The 17734-nt window shown below is 55.9% G+C and overlaps 1 protein-coding gene across 3 annotated transcripts in view; it reads right to left on the reverse strand.

Moving 5' to 3' along the window:
* Window positions 1-2246: 2246 nt before the first annotated feature.
* The window catches only part of LOC118626528 (protein-arginine deiminase type-1-like), a 34955-nt gene continuing 19467 nt past the window's right edge, over window positions 2247-17734 (reverse strand). For all 3 annotated transcript variants that reach the window (XM_036256348.1, XM_036256347.1, XM_036256349.1), the window contains exons 8-16: window positions 17576-17679; window positions 16470-16593; window positions 15971-16078; window positions 14005-14156; window positions 9719-9863; window positions 8872-8965; window positions 7287-7366; window positions 6465-6590; window positions 2247-3975 (exon numbers count right to left, since the gene is read on the reverse strand). In XM_036256348.1, the coding sequence (XP_036112241.1) occupies window positions 3742-3975; window positions 6465-6590; window positions 7287-7366; window positions 8872-8965; window positions 9719-9863; window positions 14005-14156; window positions 15971-16078; window positions 16470-16593; window positions 17576-17679 (1167 nt within the window). In that variant the 3' untranslated portion in view covers window positions 2247-3741. The remainder of the gene's footprint in view (window positions 3976-6464; window positions 6591-7286; window positions 7367-8871; window positions 8966-9718; window positions 9864-14004; window positions 14157-15970; window positions 16079-16469; window positions 16594-17575; window positions 17680-17734) is intronic.

A 17734-nucleotide genomic window follows, 5' to 3' on the forward strand; every position in this document is an offset into this window, starting at 1 on the left:
CAGGCCCCTTGGCAAGTGGTTTAAAAGGCCCTGGCCCTGCCCCTCCAGCCTGAGGTGCTAGCTTATTGGTTCAGTCCTGGAAGCCGAGCCCCTTCCCAGAACCAGGAGCTCAGGATTGGTGGGAAGAAACCTGACATTTGCATATGAACCTGTTGCTCCTACCCCAGCACTAAGGGAGTTAATTTCTTGCTGTAAAGGAGAGCAAGTCACCACAGGCACCTGACCAGGGCACCAGGGCCTGGGGGAGCGGGGTACAGATTTGTGCCCTATTGTTCTGGGTCCCTTCCTCGCTTTCCACTCTCCTCCTCCTCACCCCCCTTTCCTGCATTTTCAGAGACTGCATGCTTCAGTGGGGAGCTTCTCTTCCCTGCTGGGGGGCTGGTGGAATGCACATTCCTGAGCACAGCCCCAAGTCTGATACATCTGCATTTTTATAAGCACCCCAAAGAACTTTGATATACTTTGAGAAACACTGGCCTTTTTCTTAAGACTGTGGCTTTTAGAAGCAGGACTGGATGTCGGCCCTGCCACATCCTGGATGGGTGGCCTGGGGCAAGTCACTGAACTGCTCTGTGCCTCACTTTTCACATCTGATAAACGGTTGCTGTGCGGCTTAAAGGAGACACTGTGGGCAGAACTCTAGTACAGAGCTTGGCATTATTTCATTGTGGGTGTTGTAAGTGTTATTATTATCAGATCCCAAAGCCTCTGGAAGGGGTGAGTGATGAGGGCGAAAACCCTCTCTGACCAGGAGGAGCTTAGGATGTCAGAGGAGGAAGGTTCACTCTTCAGATGGGGACACCGAGGCCAGAGGGGCCATCTTGGCACTTGGAACAGCAGGAGCAAGGATTCTGGCGAGAGGAGTCTTGGGTTCAGACCCAGACTCCACCATGAATGGCTCTGTGGCCTTGGGGGTTTCGTCTCCTCTCTCAGGGCCTTGACTTCCTCACCTGTAGAAAATGTGGCTAATCACCAGCCCTGGCAGAGATAATGACAGGGACACACCCCGCCCACAGAGGTTTCGAAGGTGCTGAGCAGAGGTTTCCTCCCTTCTCCCTGGCTGTGCTGACAGTTTGAAGCAGGGCGGGGACCAGGATCCACTTCCGGGAGACCCCAGCTAAAGCACTAGCTGAATTCAAGGACCTCAGCAGGAATGTAAGCCTGGCAATTCTACACCCCAGTTTCTGAAGAATGAGTTCTTCTCAAGGAGGGCTGCTGGGCTGCTGGGCCCAGTGACAGCTTCACATTGTTGGCTGTAAATGTTTGTGGCTGTCTCCGCTCTGGATGAGAGTTGGAGCTCAGAGGGAAGTCCTTGTGAGCTCGTTTGGGAAATAGATACAGGAAGGGGGGGGCTCCCCCGGGCACTGGCCCACTGTGCTGGGGACAGGACCAGCCTCCTGCTCAGAGCCCCAACTCTCCCTTTGAAGCAGACCCATGCCTTTGTCTCTTCCCAGTTAATACCAGCTTTTAAGAACAGATCTGCGGTTCCTTCAGACTAAAGTGTCAATGACTGATGGCAAAAACATTTTGCCTCTTACTTCACAACAATAGCTAAAATAAAGTGAATGAGTGAGTAAGTGGATGTCAAAGGGTGCGATCCGAGGCAGCAGCAAGTGTGTCGGGTGAGAGGGGAGACAGTTCAGACCCCTGAAATCAGACCACTGAGTAACTTAGTGGCTTGAGAGGCAGAACTAAAAGGGAATCAGAGTGACATGTGGTCCCGGGCACCAGTCCTGCTGGGGACTCTCCCACCTCTGTCAACAGGCCCAGTCAGCTTGCCCTCTGAGAGATGGAGGAGATAGCCCAGGAAGGGAGAAGAAATGGAGAGGCGGGGCCCACCTCCCCTTGATAGCCATCTCAGCAGGGTAGTTGGCTCCAGGGCAATGGCATGTGCCAGCCACCCTCCTTGATGGATCAGCCTGCCCGCGGGCTGTGGTCCCGGGGTTCTCCCGGCCCGGCAGGAGCTGCTCCAAGGACCTGGTCGTATGGTGGGTAAACCGCCTGCCCTCCTCTCCACAGCCCAGCAAACAAGAGCTAAGGAGGCAGCCACTGTGAGACAAGCATGCTGACGCTTTTATTAATCAGAAAGGAGGTGAACAGTCACCTGGAACATTTCCAGAGGGGACATCAGTGTCCCCCAACATCCGCAGCAGCAATTCCAGCACTTCTCACACTCAGTGCCCCTCTAGAAGACTTGCTCCCCACCCTCCCCATCTCTCCGCCTGCCCCGTCCCCCCGCCCTTCCCTGGGGAGTTCCGACCCCGGCCACCACCCTTCACCCGTGATCTCCCTTCTCTTCTCGGCTCAGTCTAGGTTTCTTCGTGGTTATGAGCAGGCGGCGAGCAGGCTGGACCGGGGGCTTGCACACGGGGCTCCACAGAGCCTTGTGGAGGGGAGGGGAGGGTTCCCTGCCCGGGCCGCCTTAAACCAGAGCAGTTCCACGTTGATTAGTTTCCTAGTTGGGTTTCCATGGAAGCGGCTGACGACTAGGTGCTCTTAGACTCGATCTAGGTCTCACCAGGGGCCACTGAAACCCGAGGTGAAGGCCCAGGGGCTGAGGGCCCCCAGGCAGTGGGACCCTGCTGCCCATGCCTGTCTGGGCCACCTCTCACCCTGCACTGGCCAAGCCCGCCTGCCTGGCTTGTCCTGGAGACCTCACCCGGGCTGGTGTGTTAACCCCGGTGGCAGCTCCATCTCCCTTCTATCAGAGGGGACACAGGGCTGTCACGGGGGTTTACCCCCAGGTGGGACCCAAGCTACGCGCCGGGTCTCAGGGTTGCTGAGAGAGCCCGGGCGAGCCTTCCCTCCCACTGCCTGCAGAAGGAAGGGGAATAATTAGACACTATTAAAGGAAATTAAACCCCACCTTCAGAGATAACCTAATGGCCCCCCGCCCTCCTCTCACATCTGGGCCCCTCCCTGCTACATCTGGAAAGCCAGCCGCCTTGACATCCAGAGTCCAGGTCCAAGGCCCAGGAGCCCTGGGACGCAGAAGCCAGGCCCCGGCCTTTGCCCTTGCACCCCAGCCTTCTCTGCCCTCCGGCGCCACCCCTCCTGCCAGGCCCTCCTCCCTCTGATGCCCTCCCAGGCCGCACTCTGACCTCGGAGTCTTTTTGAGCCCAAAGCAACCAGCACTCATAATTAAAGTCTTTCTGAACAGATAATAAGCACCCTCTGAGGACAGAGTCGGGTACTAAAGGGTCCTGTTGCCTTTTTTCCTTTTTAGAGCAGGCTCTCTGAAGCTGCGTTCCCGTCTGTATTTGCCCGTGCAAACTCGGCTGAGGGAGGTCACAGCGCGGAGGACAGAAGGGTCGCAGGCCCCCTTCCTGGCCTTACTGGAGCCACAGGTGCCTAGATCCAGGGCCCTCACACCAGAGCCCAGGCTCCCCGGGCCCCATTCCTGGTGCAAACCCCAAGGACCTGTCAGGACAGAGGGGAGCCATTCAGAGCGGGGCGCCTGCCCAGGCCACGCGCCGCCATCCTTGAACACACTAGAGCCGCTGACCTCCAGACCCTCTGGGAGTGGTGGGCGGAGAGACGGAGAGGGAAGACCGGGGTGGCCCTTCTTGTGCGGTGTCCATGCCCGCGTCCCAGTGCCCGCGGTGGCCAGCACATTCGCAGGCACATGGGAGGTGAGCCCAGGGCTCCTCTGAGGGACGGGGGGCAGGTAGAGGTTCCTCGGTCTCACTCTGGCGGGGTTCCTGGCAGGTGGGCAGAGAGAACGGCAGGCCGGGAGCAGGCTCAGGGCACCATGTGCCACCACTTGAAGGAGAAGGGCTGCCGGCGCACGTTGGTCCCGCAGTGGATCTCCCCGAACAGCCGGTGGTAGGACAAGTAGTCATCGATGAAGGTGCAGTGGAGGCCCAGCGGCTCCAGCAGGGACCGCACCTTCTCCTCCAGGCAGCAGCGGCCGTTGATGATGGGCCCGAAGGGCTTGGGGATGCCCAGGTGCTTGCCTAAGACCACCATGTTGACCTGCAGGAGACAAGGCAAGAGGGAGGCCCAGCTGGCTGGGGACACTCTACACACGGGGGCCCCCTTGGGCCTGTGGCTCTGGCAGACTCATCCCCAGGGCCTGTCCCATCCTGGTCAGCATTCCTGGGCCACCAGGGCTGGGGCTCACTCAAGAACGAAGGTCTAGTCTGGCCAGTGTGGCTCAGTGGTTGAGTGTCAACCCATGCACCAATAGGCCGCCGGTTCGATTCCCGGTCAGGACACATGCCCAGGTTGTGGGCCAAATCCCCAGTGCGGGGCATGCAGGAGGCGGCCAATCAATGTTCTCTCTCATCGATGTTTCTATCTCTCTCTCCCTCCCCCTTCCTCTCTCTCTAAAATCAATAAAGGGAAAGAAAATGAATGAAGGTCTATGGAAGAAGAGAAGAAATAGATTCATAGTTGGTGGAAGAGAGGATTAGCAACCAGCAGGGTTATCAGAAACATACATGGGGAATTTATACAGATTAAAGACACACCTCCCTCTAACATTTTCTTCCATCTATCAGAAAATTGCCGTCGCAACTTGGTTAGGACAAGATTTTACCGTCGTCTGTCAGAAATGTGTACAACGAATATGCCATCCACACGGTCTGCAGCATGAATGCCCGTGTGTGTGTGTGTGTGTGTGTGTGTGTGTGTGTGTGTGTTGTGCACTTGTTCAAGGCACAGCTGGCTCAGATGGCCCTGGAGGCCCTGATCATTATTACCATGTTCTGAGCATCTGTTACGCGCCAGCTACACCATCACTAACCCTTGCAGCTGCTCTGAGGCTGTGGATTGGACAGGCTGCGTGACACCATCAGGGCCACAGCTGAGAAGGGGGGACTGAAATGTGGTTCAGATCTGACTCGTGCTCTTTATCCTCTGCCAGAAGGTAGCCCTTGGGCAGTGTGGGGGCTGAGAAGTTGGGGCAAGGGGCTGGGAGCCCTTGCAGCACCTGGGTTTGTCTCTGGTGGCATCTCTGCGTCCCTGTTTGGGGGCCCTGCCTGCTGCCCTAGAGGTGGGGAGGGGACGCCTCCCCAGGACAGGGTGTGGAGGTTCCTGAGAGGAAAACTCTGCCGCTGACTGATGGCCAGAGGGGCTGCCCTGGGTGTCTGAAGGGGATACGCTGGACCCGCTGTCCGGAGGGCAGTATTGGGTCCTCTCAGGGTGGGGTGGGCTGCCCTGGACTCTGTGACCTCACGTTCTCCAAGCCGGAGCCCCTCACCCTCAAGTCCTCCCTGCAGAGCCATCAGGCTGGGGCCAACACTAGGCTGGGGGGTCTCGCAGGGGCAGTCCCGTGGCCTTGGCCCTGAGCTACCTCAGTGAGCACTAATGGGCCAGAACATGCCAGGGGAGGAGGGGCAGCCGGAAGACTGGGGGGAGGGAGAAAGGCCGGATTCAGAACCAGGGCAGCACAGGTGGGCCCCCCCCAGGACGACGACCCCGGGGACTGGAGGCCCGCTGGGGACCTCAGCAAGCCAACCACTCTCCTCCGAGGACCTCAGTCCCCCATCAGACAAACGAGGGGTTACCTGAGCACCCCCTGAGGGCCCTGCCAGTGAGGACAGACTGGGATCCTTTAGCAGGTGTGGGTAAGGCCACGGCCAAAGGAGGGCTGACCAAGGTCATGGGCTCTGGCCTACGCTGGTCGGCCCTTAGAACTGCGCGCCCAATACCGTAGCCACTAGCCACACGTGACTGTTCAAATGAAATGAAATAGAAATAAAATCCCGTTGGCCACATCAGCCACGTTTCAAGTGTCAAGTAGCCACCCGGGCCCCGTGGCTCCCATGTCACATTGTGTGAATATAGAACATGTCCATCATCCCGGACACGCCTCAGAACAGTGCTTCTCAACCAGGGCTGATTTTGCCCCCCAGGGCATTTTTAGTTGAAACAAGGGGGTTGCTCCTGGCATCTGGCAGGTGGGGGACGGAGATCCCTCCATCCTTTCCCAAGGGAATAATGGGCACTTAGACCAGGACTGGCCGATAGCATCGCTCAGGCCCCGCCCAGGGGCCTCCTGGTGAGCTCACCACCTCTCACCTGCTTGTCAGCTAATGACAGCCAGGGAGGTGGCCGCGCCTGCCCCACCTGCCCGACCCAGGAGCCCCACTGGGGAGCAGAGCAGGCAGCTGAGGCCCCGAAAAGGAAGCCGGAAACATTTAGAAGCAAACCATACGTCCTTTTTCCCTTTAGGGGGGAAGACTGCCCTGCCAGGCGGGGCTGCCCTGTGCGCCGTGGGGTATTACGCAGCATCCCCGCCCCCACCCCGGTGCCCGCAGCACACCCCTCACTGTGGCAATCCAGACGCCCAGGCGCACAATGGCCCGGGGTGAGAACCGCGGATGGAGAGCCCCGGATGGAGAGCCCCGTGTCTGCTCAGCGGCCACCCGCCTCTGGGTCACCTGAACGCCTCTCTGGAAGCCCACTGACTCCCGCCAGGCCCCTGCCGGCCCCAGGACCTGGAATAACCCCGCGCTCACCATGTTGGGGAAGAAGGCTTCCGCGTACAGGCCCTTCAGGTGGAAGAGCTGCGGGACGTCCACAATGTCCCGCTCCGTCAGGCCCAGCTCCCGCTTCAGCACCTCCCGGTTCCAGTCGATGCATTTCTGCGGGAGGACCCAGGCTGGCTGAGCGCCCCCGTGTGCAGCCTCTGCGCCCTCTAGCTCCCTTGATCTTTGTGCCATTGCTACCCCCAGGTGGGGAAACTGAGGCTCGAGTACTTGCCCTAGGGCACAGGGCTCGGAAGTGGGAGAGCTGGGATTTGGAACCAGGCAATTTCTGGTTCCAGAAGCCCCTGCCACTACGCCACACGGTCCCAGGCACAGCGTGGCGTACGCCCCAGCCCACCTCAGCAGTTTAGGAGAAAGTGGGGTGAATACGGGGCAAGGAAGCCAGCCCGCACCCGGCATGGGACAGGCATTAGCCCTGCCCCCTCCTGAGACCCCCGTCCACCCAGTCTCTTCACCAGGCCTGCTGGACTCCCAGCACCCCACCCCCGCAGGGCCCTACTTTCCCACCGCATCTTCCTCATCTCACCAGGCCTCTGAGTGAGAACTCAGCGGTGCCTCCCTAGAAGCCTACTCGCTCCCCAGAGCAGGACCCGATCGCCCTGCTCAGACTGGCATGGCCGTGTCTCTCCCTCCAGACTGTGGGCTCCCAAGGGCAGAGGCCCTACCCGACCCACAGGTCTCAGCAGCCCCAGGACAGTCAGAGGCTCAGGGCGGACCCCCTCACGCCTGCCCCAGTTGTCCTCCCAGGAGGGCGGGGGACCCCCGAGAGCAGGCAGCAGGCCTGACCCTCACCTGTACAAAGAGACTGTCCCGCTGGAGGTTTTTGTCCGCCAGCATCTCATTAATGCTTCTCTTCACCTGGTGCTGTAACCCTGCAAGGAAAGAGGCCGTGCATGGGCTCGGGGGGTACTGCCTGGGGCCGCCTGGGCCTGGGCTTCCCACTCAGGGCCAGAAAACCCTCCCACTCAGTGCCAGGGTCCGAAGCAAGGATGGAGAAAGCCAGAGGCGGGGAACCCTGAAAGGATCGGGGTAAATCCGAAGGATGGGCCCTAACCCCTTGGGAGGGAACTCCTGGGCTCAGGGCCTAATAATTTCAGTACAGCCACCATTTCTGAATACCCATCATGCCCTGAGCCTCCTACTGAATTTATTTATTTATTTAGTTAGTTAGTCCTCACCTGAAGGTAGTTTTCCATTGATTTTATTTTTTAATTAAAAAAAATTTTTGTCTTTATTGATTTTAGAGAGAGGAGGGGAGAGGGAGAGATAGAAATATCGATGAGAGAGAACATCGATTGGCCGCCTCCTGCATGCTCCCACTGGGGATCGGGCCCACAACCTGGGCGTGTGCCCTGACCGGGAATCGAACTGGTGACCTCTTGGTGCAGGGTCGACGCTCAACCACTGAGCCACACCAGCTGGGCTTTCCATCGATTTTAGATAGAGTGAAAGGGAGGGAGGAAGAAAGAGAGAGAGAGAGAGAGAGAGAGAGAGAGAGAGAGAGATTGGTTGCTTCCCGCACAACCCAGACCAGGGCCAGCGATCAAATCTACAACTCAGGTACGTGCCCCCCAACTGGAAATCGAACCCGAGACCCCTCGGTCCTTGGGCCAGCCAAACCGGCCAGGGCTGAATCTGTTATTAACCTTTAAAACAGTGCTAGGTAAGGTTAATTATCCCCGCCCCCAATTCAGCAAAGAGGAAACTGAGGCACCGAGAAGTTCAGGACACACCCGTGACGTCACAGCCAGCAAATGGCAAGACCAGGGTTTGAACCGAGGTCTACCCAGGCCCCAGGCTGCTCCGCCTTCCTGCCAATGCTCCATTTCTCAGCTGAGAACACTGAGGTCCCGGTGGGGGAAGGAAGGTGCCCGAGGGGACCAGCCAGGCCCTTGGACGGGCTGTCAATTCCCAAAGGAGTGTCCACAGAGGGGCCCTGACCGCCCACCTGGCCCCTTGCCTAAGCCCCTGGCCCTGCTGCTCCCCGCGCCTCAGCCCCGGGAGAGCCACTTCTCCGAGTCAGGGTTTCCTCCTTTGTGTAAAGGGAGAGGGAGATCCGAAGGGGTGAGAGCAAGCAAGTGGTTCTTTGCTTCTCCTGGGTGTGGCCAGGAACCGCCCAGGGTATGGAGGGCGCCCCCTGTGTGTGCCTGGGGCAGAGCGCCGGCCGCTGGGCTTCCCTTCCCTGGCCCGAGAGGGAGAGCCCGGGTCCCTGGCTCCCACGGGAGACAGTCAGGAGAATTAGTGACGTCAGGCCCTGAGCTCAGAGATCTGCAGACAAAGGGCCTGTACATTGGGCGCAGTCAGGAAGGGCATCCACAGGGCCCGGGGCAACGAGAGGGCAGCGTCCGCACAGGACGCCTGGGCCGTTGGCACTCACCATCAAACTGGGCCGCCTCCCCGTACCCTTCCTCCTTCTTCTCCTGGAACAGTTTAAGGCAAACGCTGGGGCTCGCCAGCAGCAGCCGGAAACCCTGGCACAGAGGGAGAGAGGAGGGCTCAGGGCACGGGCTCCCCCTAGATGCAGGAGACCCCAAACTCGGGAGGGGCTTGAATCCAGAGGCCAGGACACAGGGGCACACGCAGGCCAGTCCTCCCCACCTCGGGGTCACCCACCGGCCACAAAGACTATCAAGTCCTCTAAGCTGGTTCACGTCTCCAGACCTTTGTCCTTGACTTTCTCCCTGCCTGGTGGCCCTTCCTCACTTTGTCCACCTGGGAACGCAGCCCCTTCCCAGGCTGCTTGCTCCCTGAAGGCTGTGCCCTTCCTGGCCATCTCTGCAAGGCAGTGGGCTGACGGGTTAACAAATTGGCCCAGAGCCCACGGTCTGGGTTTGAATCTTACCCTACCAGTTAACTGCCCTTCTGAGCCTCAGTTTCCTCATCTGCAAAATGGGGGCAACGAGAATGGTACCCACCTCATGGGGATTGAATGAATTAAAACACGAACACACAATGGGTGCTCAGTAACTGTTACCAATATTATCAGTGTGGATCAGAGGAAACACCCCGTAAATGTGAGAATGAGTGTATGAGTAGGGAGCGGCTGAAGGCCCTCCTGACCTGAGCTCTGACCTCCCTCCTCCAAGAAGCCCTCCAAGATTAATGCCCCTGGCCCCAAGGGTGCCTTGACTCAGAGTTCAGTGTGGATGCAGGTGTTGAGTTGGTTCCAAGTAGCTTTGCCCTGTATTGTCCCATCAGCACAGACAAGAGAAGAGGGGGCACACCTTTTGGTCCGAGGTAGGCACAAAAGTCAGGAACTCGTCCACGTGGCCCACGAAGAGCCAGTCCGAGTAGAGCTCCACGGGCGCCTGCACCTGCTGGGCCTTCAGGAAGTCCCGCACCACCTTGGCCATTCGCCGCCCGCCGGACCTGTCGGGGCAGAGAGTGGCCATCACCTCACGGTGACCTACGGGCATGGGAGTCAGATTCAGGGCCCCGGTGTCTTCCACACCTCGGATGTAGTTTTTGAGGAGGTAGCACGCCGGAAGGAGGTAGAATCTGCATTTTGACCAGCATCTTAGCGGATACGTGCATGAGCACCACCGCTCTGTTCATTTTGTGGCTCTTGAGAGGAAGTCCGAGCATTTTGAAACCACCCTTTATTAGCAGAGAGGGGAGGAGGAAGGGACTAAGAACCGGGAGCAGGGGAGCAGGAGCTGGAGTCCCAGAGCTGTGGGTGCACAGGGACCCTGTCCCTGCTTCATGGAGGTAGCAGCTGAGGTCTAGGAAGTTCACGGGGGTGACTTGTCCAAAGTCAGAACAATATATTATACTTTGGGTACTTTCCGTCTTTCCTTGGCACACATAACATGTGCAAACACATGCATAGAGGATTTATTTCAGTATGTTTTACAAAACAGAGATCACATTTCTTGCCCTTGCTTGTCGGTTTAAGGAGATATGGATGAACTCCAGACTGCATCCAATCTGGCGGTTCTACCTTAAACAGAACACATTCCAGCATTTCCCAGGCTCCTCTTCTGCAACCCCAGCCAGCGGCACCTCCTTCATCTACATAGTCCCAGTGGCTTGTCCCTTTCCCCATTCTCTCTACTTTCATCCTTGTTCCTCTGCAGTCTAACCAGAGGGAGGCTTTTAAATATGTCAGCTCATGTCCCTCCCCTGGACAAAACCCTCACATGACTCCCCTCTCACTAACTGTAAATGCAAAGTCTTCACAAGGACCTGCAGAGTCCCACCAATCCCAATGACCCCCCTCCCGACACTCTCCTCTTCATTCCCTCAGTTCCAGCCATGCTGGCCTCCTGCTGCCCTTCGAACATACCAGATACATTCCTGCCTCAGGGCCTTTGCATGTGCTGTTCTTTCTACTAAGAATCATTACCCACTTCCCATATCCCCGCGGCTCACTCCCTCACTTTTTTCAAGTTTAACTCAAATGTTACCTTCGTTCACTGTGAGGCCTTTGAAATTGCAGCAATACCTCAACCAGCTTTATTTTTTTCTACACCATTTGGTAGTATTTGGCACGCTTGATATCTTCTTTATTGTCTGGCTCCAGGATGCAAGCTCTAAGAAGGCTGGGATTTTTGTCTACGTTCACTCAGTGTCTCTTACATAGTAGATGCTAAAAAATATTTGTGAATGATATGAATTCTTTTGAACAGCTGTGTGATAGTCCTGGGTCTCTATAACTCGAAAACGTCACGGACAAAGACTAGAAGGAAGACCCAACAAGCAGTGACACATGACAACGTTGCTTTGATTTTAGGGAATGGGATTGGGGGGAATATTTTTCTTGTATTTCTATTATTTGAGTACAGTGCCAACAATTTTTAAAGATTTCTTTAAAAATCAGTGAGATGGTAGAGAAGAGTTAGACTTTAGAAATTGTTTATGAGCAGAAAGGAGCAGGAATCAGAAACACAGAAGGTTGAGGAAGGCAGAGTCCCTCCGAGGAATGCTCTGCAGCCATCTGCCTGGAGGCGGGGCCAGGAACCAGACAACAAACCTGGGGCGGCATCGGACCTGTCTCTGAGTTACATCAAAGCTGCCACCAGGAGGCAGAATTGCACAAAGATTGTTTTAAATGTGAGGGCAGCGTGATGAACCCAAGATAAAGAATGGGAGGGCATTTGTTGAACACCATGTGCCTGCCTGAGACTCTCACACCAACTATCCTTTTTAATTCTCATGATGACACTATGATATGCATACAAATGACAGGTTCCAGTCATGATCTGATTTCTGCCCTGCCAAGCTCTCGGATCTCATCCCTCATTATGCCCCCTTGCTCATTCTGCTCCAGCCCCACCGGCCTCCTTGCTATTCCTCTAATATCTCTGACATACTCCTGCCTCAGGGCCTTTGCACAGGCTGTTTCTACTCTCTTGCACATTCTCCTCTCAAATAACCACATCTGTAGCCTCTTCCTTTCCTTCAGGGCTTTTTAAAAAATTGAGTTCATTGAGGCGACATTGGTTAACAAAACCATATAGGTTTCAAGTGTACAACTCAACAAAACATCATCTACCTACTGTATCGTGCGCCCATTGCCCAAAGTCTCTTTCCATCCCCATGTATCCCCCCTTTAACGTCTTCCACTTCCCCCACCCCCCTTTCCCTCTGGCTATCACCACACTGTTGTCTGTGTCTATGTGTTGTGATATATATATATATTTCCTTCAGGGCTTTGAGTGTCAACTTCTCACCAAGGCTTTCTTTATCTAACATGCTAGATCATTTATTTACTTATTACGTTTGCTTATTGTCTGGTCTGCCCTGCTAGAATGTATGTAGATTGTCTGTTTTGTTTACTGCTGAGGTCAGAAGCCAAGACAGGAACACAGGACAGCACCGTGTGCTAACTTTTAGTTTGGGGCCCACAGAGGAGACCTGGATTCTGACTGTACCACTAACTGGCTGTGTGGTCCCAGGCAGTAATGGTCCATCTTTGAGCCTTAGGGCCCCATCTGTCCACCAAGGACTTTGTCCCCGGTTTTCAATACAATGGTCAATGGAGTGAGGGCTTGGTTGCACTGGAGACCCCAAGCCTTCCAATCTGGGGTCCTCACTCAGCCTGAGAGCTTCCAGAACATTTCTTTTATCCCCAGCACCGGGCTCCAGACCTGGCCTGTGCTAAGTCTCAATCACTATTTACCAAAGTGGTAAATGAATACGTGAGTCAGTACATTCACTGCTCTTCTCTGCGCCTCTACTTCCTCATCTGTAAATCGGGGAGAACAACCTCCCAACCAGGGAGAATTAAATTGTAAGAATTAAGTGAGGAAACCAGGGTAAAATGTTGTGTTCATGGCAGGTCGGTGATCAATAACTTTGTCCAGTGAGTTCCAGCATCCTTCAAAGTAAACCCACCGCTGGGGGGCCAGCTAAACAATACCTAAGTATTCAGAAGGTGGTTAATGGGAACTCTTTATCCCTGGTAATGCCAGTTATATAGCTAGGACAGGGATTTTTAATAGGCTCATTTTGAAGATAAGGAAACATGGGGTATAAAATAATTGTTCGGCCCTGGCTGGTTTGGCTCAGCGGATAGAGCATCGGCCCATGGACCAGAGAGACCCGGGTTCAGTTCCCACTGAGGGCATGTACCTCGGTTGCAGTTTGTCCCCAGCCCCAGTTGGGGTGGTGTGGGTGGCAACCAATTGATGTGTCTCTCTCACATCGATGTTTTTCTCTCTCTCTTCTTCCCTCTCTCCCTCCTGCTCTATCTGAAAATAAATGCAAAATAATGTCCTCGGGTGAGGATAAAATATAAAAATAAAATAATAAAACAATTGTTCATTTGATCATGTATCTTTTTGTGCATTGATATATCCCAGGTAACTTCAGTAGCACCTGGCACATAGTAAGCATGCTTTAAATCGTTTAAAATAAGTTAACTGAGCAGCTACTACGTACCAGGCACTATGGTAAACACTGGTTGAACAATGTACCTGAAATCATGTCACTAGTAAGCGGCAGAGTCTGGACTCGAACCCAAGTCCATCTGATTCCAAAACCTGTGCTCCTCCTTTCCAGTTCCTCCCAAAGCAGAATGGCTGCCCGGAGGCCACAAGGCCCTTCTGCCTTGTTATCCTAACCAGCAACTCACTCACCTGCAGCCCGTGCTGACCTCTGGGCCCTTTCAAGCTTCACTAGGACAGCAGACTTTTTGAGATCTATTCTGCACCAAGTCGCCCATCTCAGCGCTTCAGATTTCTCAAGAGTCTGGAAATCTGGCTTTCTATGGGAGGCCTCCTGACAGACAGATATACCTATTTAATTAAATATACGCATATTTAACTGCGCTCATGAAACACAAGGCAGGCCAAAAGACCATGAGTGCTCGTTTGTAAGTTTCCTCCTAAGATTCTGTGACCTTCCAAATCGAAGGTTCTAGGACCCCGAGTCTTTGGTCCTAGGATCCCATGCAGAAGTTAAGACCGTTTCTCAGACTGGAGAATTGTGTTTGCGGAGAGGGAGTTGGAGGGGGACGCTGCTGTCGGTGCCCCGTACCCTCTGCCACCCTCCCGCCCTGGCCTCTCACTTGGGGAAGTTGCTGCCAATGAGGATCCGGCCCAGGGGGTACTTCTTGCCACCCACGGTCACTGGTGGGCTGACGTCCAGGTTGCCAAAGGAGTCGAGGCCGGAGGCGCCAGGAAATGGGATTTTCCGGGTTACGTAGCCAAAATCAGGACCCTAGGGGAGGACCAGCAAGAACCCCCCCCCCCAGAAGGAGGGGTCAGTTCAAACAGGAAGAGACAGAAAAACTACCTCTATCCACTTTTCACAGATTCTCCCGTGGAGGTCCAACCCGGCAGGAGAGCAGTAGGAGACAACCACCAGGTGTCTGGGATCAGGCGACACACTTATGGAGAACCTTGGTCACCGACAAAATCAAAGTGGAGCCCTGGCCTGTTTGGCTCAGCGGTTAGAGCATCGGCCCGTGGACCAAAGAGTCACGGGTTCGATTCAGGTCAAGGGCACGTACCTTGGTTGCAGTTTGATCCACAGCCCTGGGTTGAGCGGGAGGCAACCACTCGATGTGTCTCTCTCGCATCCATGTTTCTTTTTTTTTTTTTTTAATCCTCACCCGAGGACACTCTCCCATTTTTTGTTCAGGTAGAGTGGGAGGGAGAGAGAGGAACAGAGAGAGAGAGAGAAACATCGACGTGAAAGGAACACATCGAGTGGCTGCCACCCGCACAACCGACCAGGGCCGGGGACAAACTGCAACCGGGGTACATGCCCTTAGCGGAAACCGAACCCCGGTCTCTCAGGACCGCAGGCCGACGCTCTAACCGCTGAGCCAAACCGGCCAGGGCTCGCATCCATGTTTCTTTCTCCCTCTGTCTCTCACCCTCCCACTCTATCTGAAGATCAATGGAGAAATATCTTCAGGTGAGGGTTAAAAACAAATCAAAGTGGAAATGAGACAATGTTTTGAACTGAAAGGTAATGAAAACACAGCACATTAAGCTCGTGCGGTGCTAGTGAGGCTGACCCTCTAGGGAACGGCTGAGCTCGAAACACACGTGGTAAGAAGAGAAAGGATCGGAAACTCTGAGCTTCCGTTCCAGCTAGGGGGAAAACAGCAAGTTAAATCCAAAGACACTAGAAGGAAGGAAATGATGAGATGATAGCAGGAACCAGGGGAAGATGCCCTGGCCAGGTCAAACCCTTGACGCAGACTCACCCTGAAGGGCTCATTGTCCCTTTGCTGGGTCTCATCCCTAAACCCACTAGGCTGGGTGACTGTCCTTACTCCGTGTGCCTGAGCTCCCAACTTCCCCATCACAGCCCCCACCCAGACATGGGTTATTCAGGCAGTGGGGCGTGGGGGCTGGTAAACAGGCAGAGACCCCGGGAGTCCGGACCAGCCTCGTTTAGCCCAGCAGTTAAGCACAGGACCCTAGGGGAGGACCTATGGAGGCAGTCTCTCTGGTTCTGCATCTTGGTGCCACCACTAACTAGCTGTGGCCCTGGCAAGTCACCTAAGCCCTCTGAGCCTCAGTAAAGAGAAAGTTTAGCTGTGCCCCCTGGGTGAAATGAGTAACCTTGCAGAGCTGGGCAGTGCCTGGAACTCAGGACACGGTTGCTCGAGTCGCTCTTGTGTGTGGGAAACAGCACATGTCCGGCACACAGTAGGTGTTCAGAACAGCTTTGTTATCTGAAGACAGGTCCCGGCTCATAAAAGCAAGAGCCTTGAGGACTCACTGACGGTGCATTCCCCTCAAAAGGCAGTTTGGGTTCCCCAGGGCTGACCCCTCTGTCGGCTCCTCCCCTTTGGGGGAGGTAGGCCTCCAAGGAGGACTTGGCTAGCCAGCCCCTCCTAGAACATGGGGCAATTTGCATGTCATTTGCATTTCGGCTCAAACCTCCGGCTGACATCCCCTTTGCTGCAGCCCACCACCTGTGTCCTTTTGACCCCTAAAGGACCAGGACCAGACGAAACTGATCAGGTCCTACAGGAGGAGCCACCCAGGGGTTTCCCACCGCCCTTTGCCACATACCAGGATCCTCTTGTAGGCGAAGCCCGTCAGGCCTCTGTCTCGGGGGGAGTCAAAAACCACCGGGAAGGATTTGTGAGGTGCCTCCACATAGCCAAATTCCATCTCGTCCTGGGAAGGGAGACAAAAAGACCACAGAGACCTCCTTGGCGTGGTTTTTCAGAACAGGGTGATTCCCCCAGGCCTGGGGCAAAGTGGGTCAGCAGAACCTCCCCAGGATCAGGGGGCTGTGGGGGAGGGGGAGGGGAGGCCCCTTGGGACTCCACCCAGGAGAGTACTCTGTCTGGGACCAGGACATTTAGAGGGAAGCCGGAGAAACTGGGGTGATGCAAGCAGAGGGAAGCATTCCCCTCCCCTGCACCCCAACCCTGAGTCCTGGAAGCCAGGAGGCATGGCTTCTGTAGAGGCAGCTAGGACCCCGTGCAGGCCCCCTTCCCCAAAGCCAGGTGGAGGACGGGCTCAGACCCCCGGCCCCTCTCCCAGGGCCTGCGCCTGCACCCACCTGGATCCAGCGGTCACCTCGATTTTCAATCGAAGGGCAGATGATCAGTTTGCAGTTGGCTTTCGACACCAGGTCAGACATGTCCTCCAGAAATTTCTCATTTGAGCCATGAGAGTCAACCACACTGCCAGACAAAGGGAGAGGGAGGGTACTAACGGCCTCCGACCACGGCCTTGTGGCCTCGATCTAGTCTGCGCTGGATTCTGGGTGGCCCCTGGATGCAGGGGGTCAGCACAGTCCCTGCCTTAAACAGGCTCACAGGCTAATGACAGAGACGGATAATGTCCCCATGTCCCATCAGGTGACAGGTGCAAGGCGAGGGTCAAGCGCAGGGCTGCAGAGCCCAGGGGTGGGGCCCTGAAGCGAGCAGGGGCAGCCTGGAGGAGGCGGCCCGAGGATTGGATCTCAGTGGCTAAGGGGGGTTGAGGGGGCGGGTAGCCCATCTACTCCTGTTCTACACAACCGACCTTAACAAAGGAGTCGGGTGGGTTAGTGAGCACAGGGGAAGAAAGAATTCCCTCTGACCACCTGCACACAGCTGGGCCCAGGTAAGCAGAGCAAACCTGTTGGCCACTCCCTTCCCTGCCTTTTGACTTATGTTCCAAGTCAACCGTGGCCCTTTCCACTGGTCTGACCCCGGATGCAGGGGCCCGCAGTGGCCTTGCCAATCGAGGCTCACCTGGCCATCAGGGGCCTGACGGGGTCCCGAGAGATGGCAGGAGGACCAGGAACCTGGGTTGGGTCAGTGGGCCCCGGAGTCTGGGTTCCCATGTTTTCTGCAGGCCCGGAAGCACCCCCACATCAGAGAGAGGCTGGGTCTCCTGCAGCCTGAACAGGGCCTGGTTCCACTGCCTAGACTGAACCCCAAATGTTTGCATGACAGGGTAGGGCGGGGCACTGTGGGTTGAGTGAGTGACCTCAACAGGGCCTTAGTTGCTCAGGGCAGATGGGCTGACAGGCCCAAGGCCACCCGCTGCCATCCTGCTCCCAGCTCGTGCCCATGGGTGCCCTCCATGAATCCATCCCGTCTGAGTAAGGGACCAATCGCAGAACAGCATTCTGTTCCTATCTCCATGACTCCAGAGACGGTAGGGGAGGCACCTCACCTGCACACATACAGCTCCAGGGGGAGCTGGGTGTTGGGGGTCATGATCCAGGGGGCCATGCGGAAGGCCACAGTGTCTGTGAAGATGGGCACCTCGGGCAGGGTCTGGGGGAAAACAAGGCATCAGTGGGCCTGCAGGGAGCCTCATTAGGCTTCAAGA

This window comes from Molossus molossus, unplaced genomic scaffold (assembly GCF_014108415.1).
Source record: "Molossus molossus isolate mMolMol1 unplaced genomic scaffold, mMolMol1.p scaffold_m16_p_12, whole genome shotgun sequence".
NCBI lineage: Eukaryota > Metazoa > Chordata > Mammalia > Chiroptera > Molossidae > Molossus > Molossus molossus.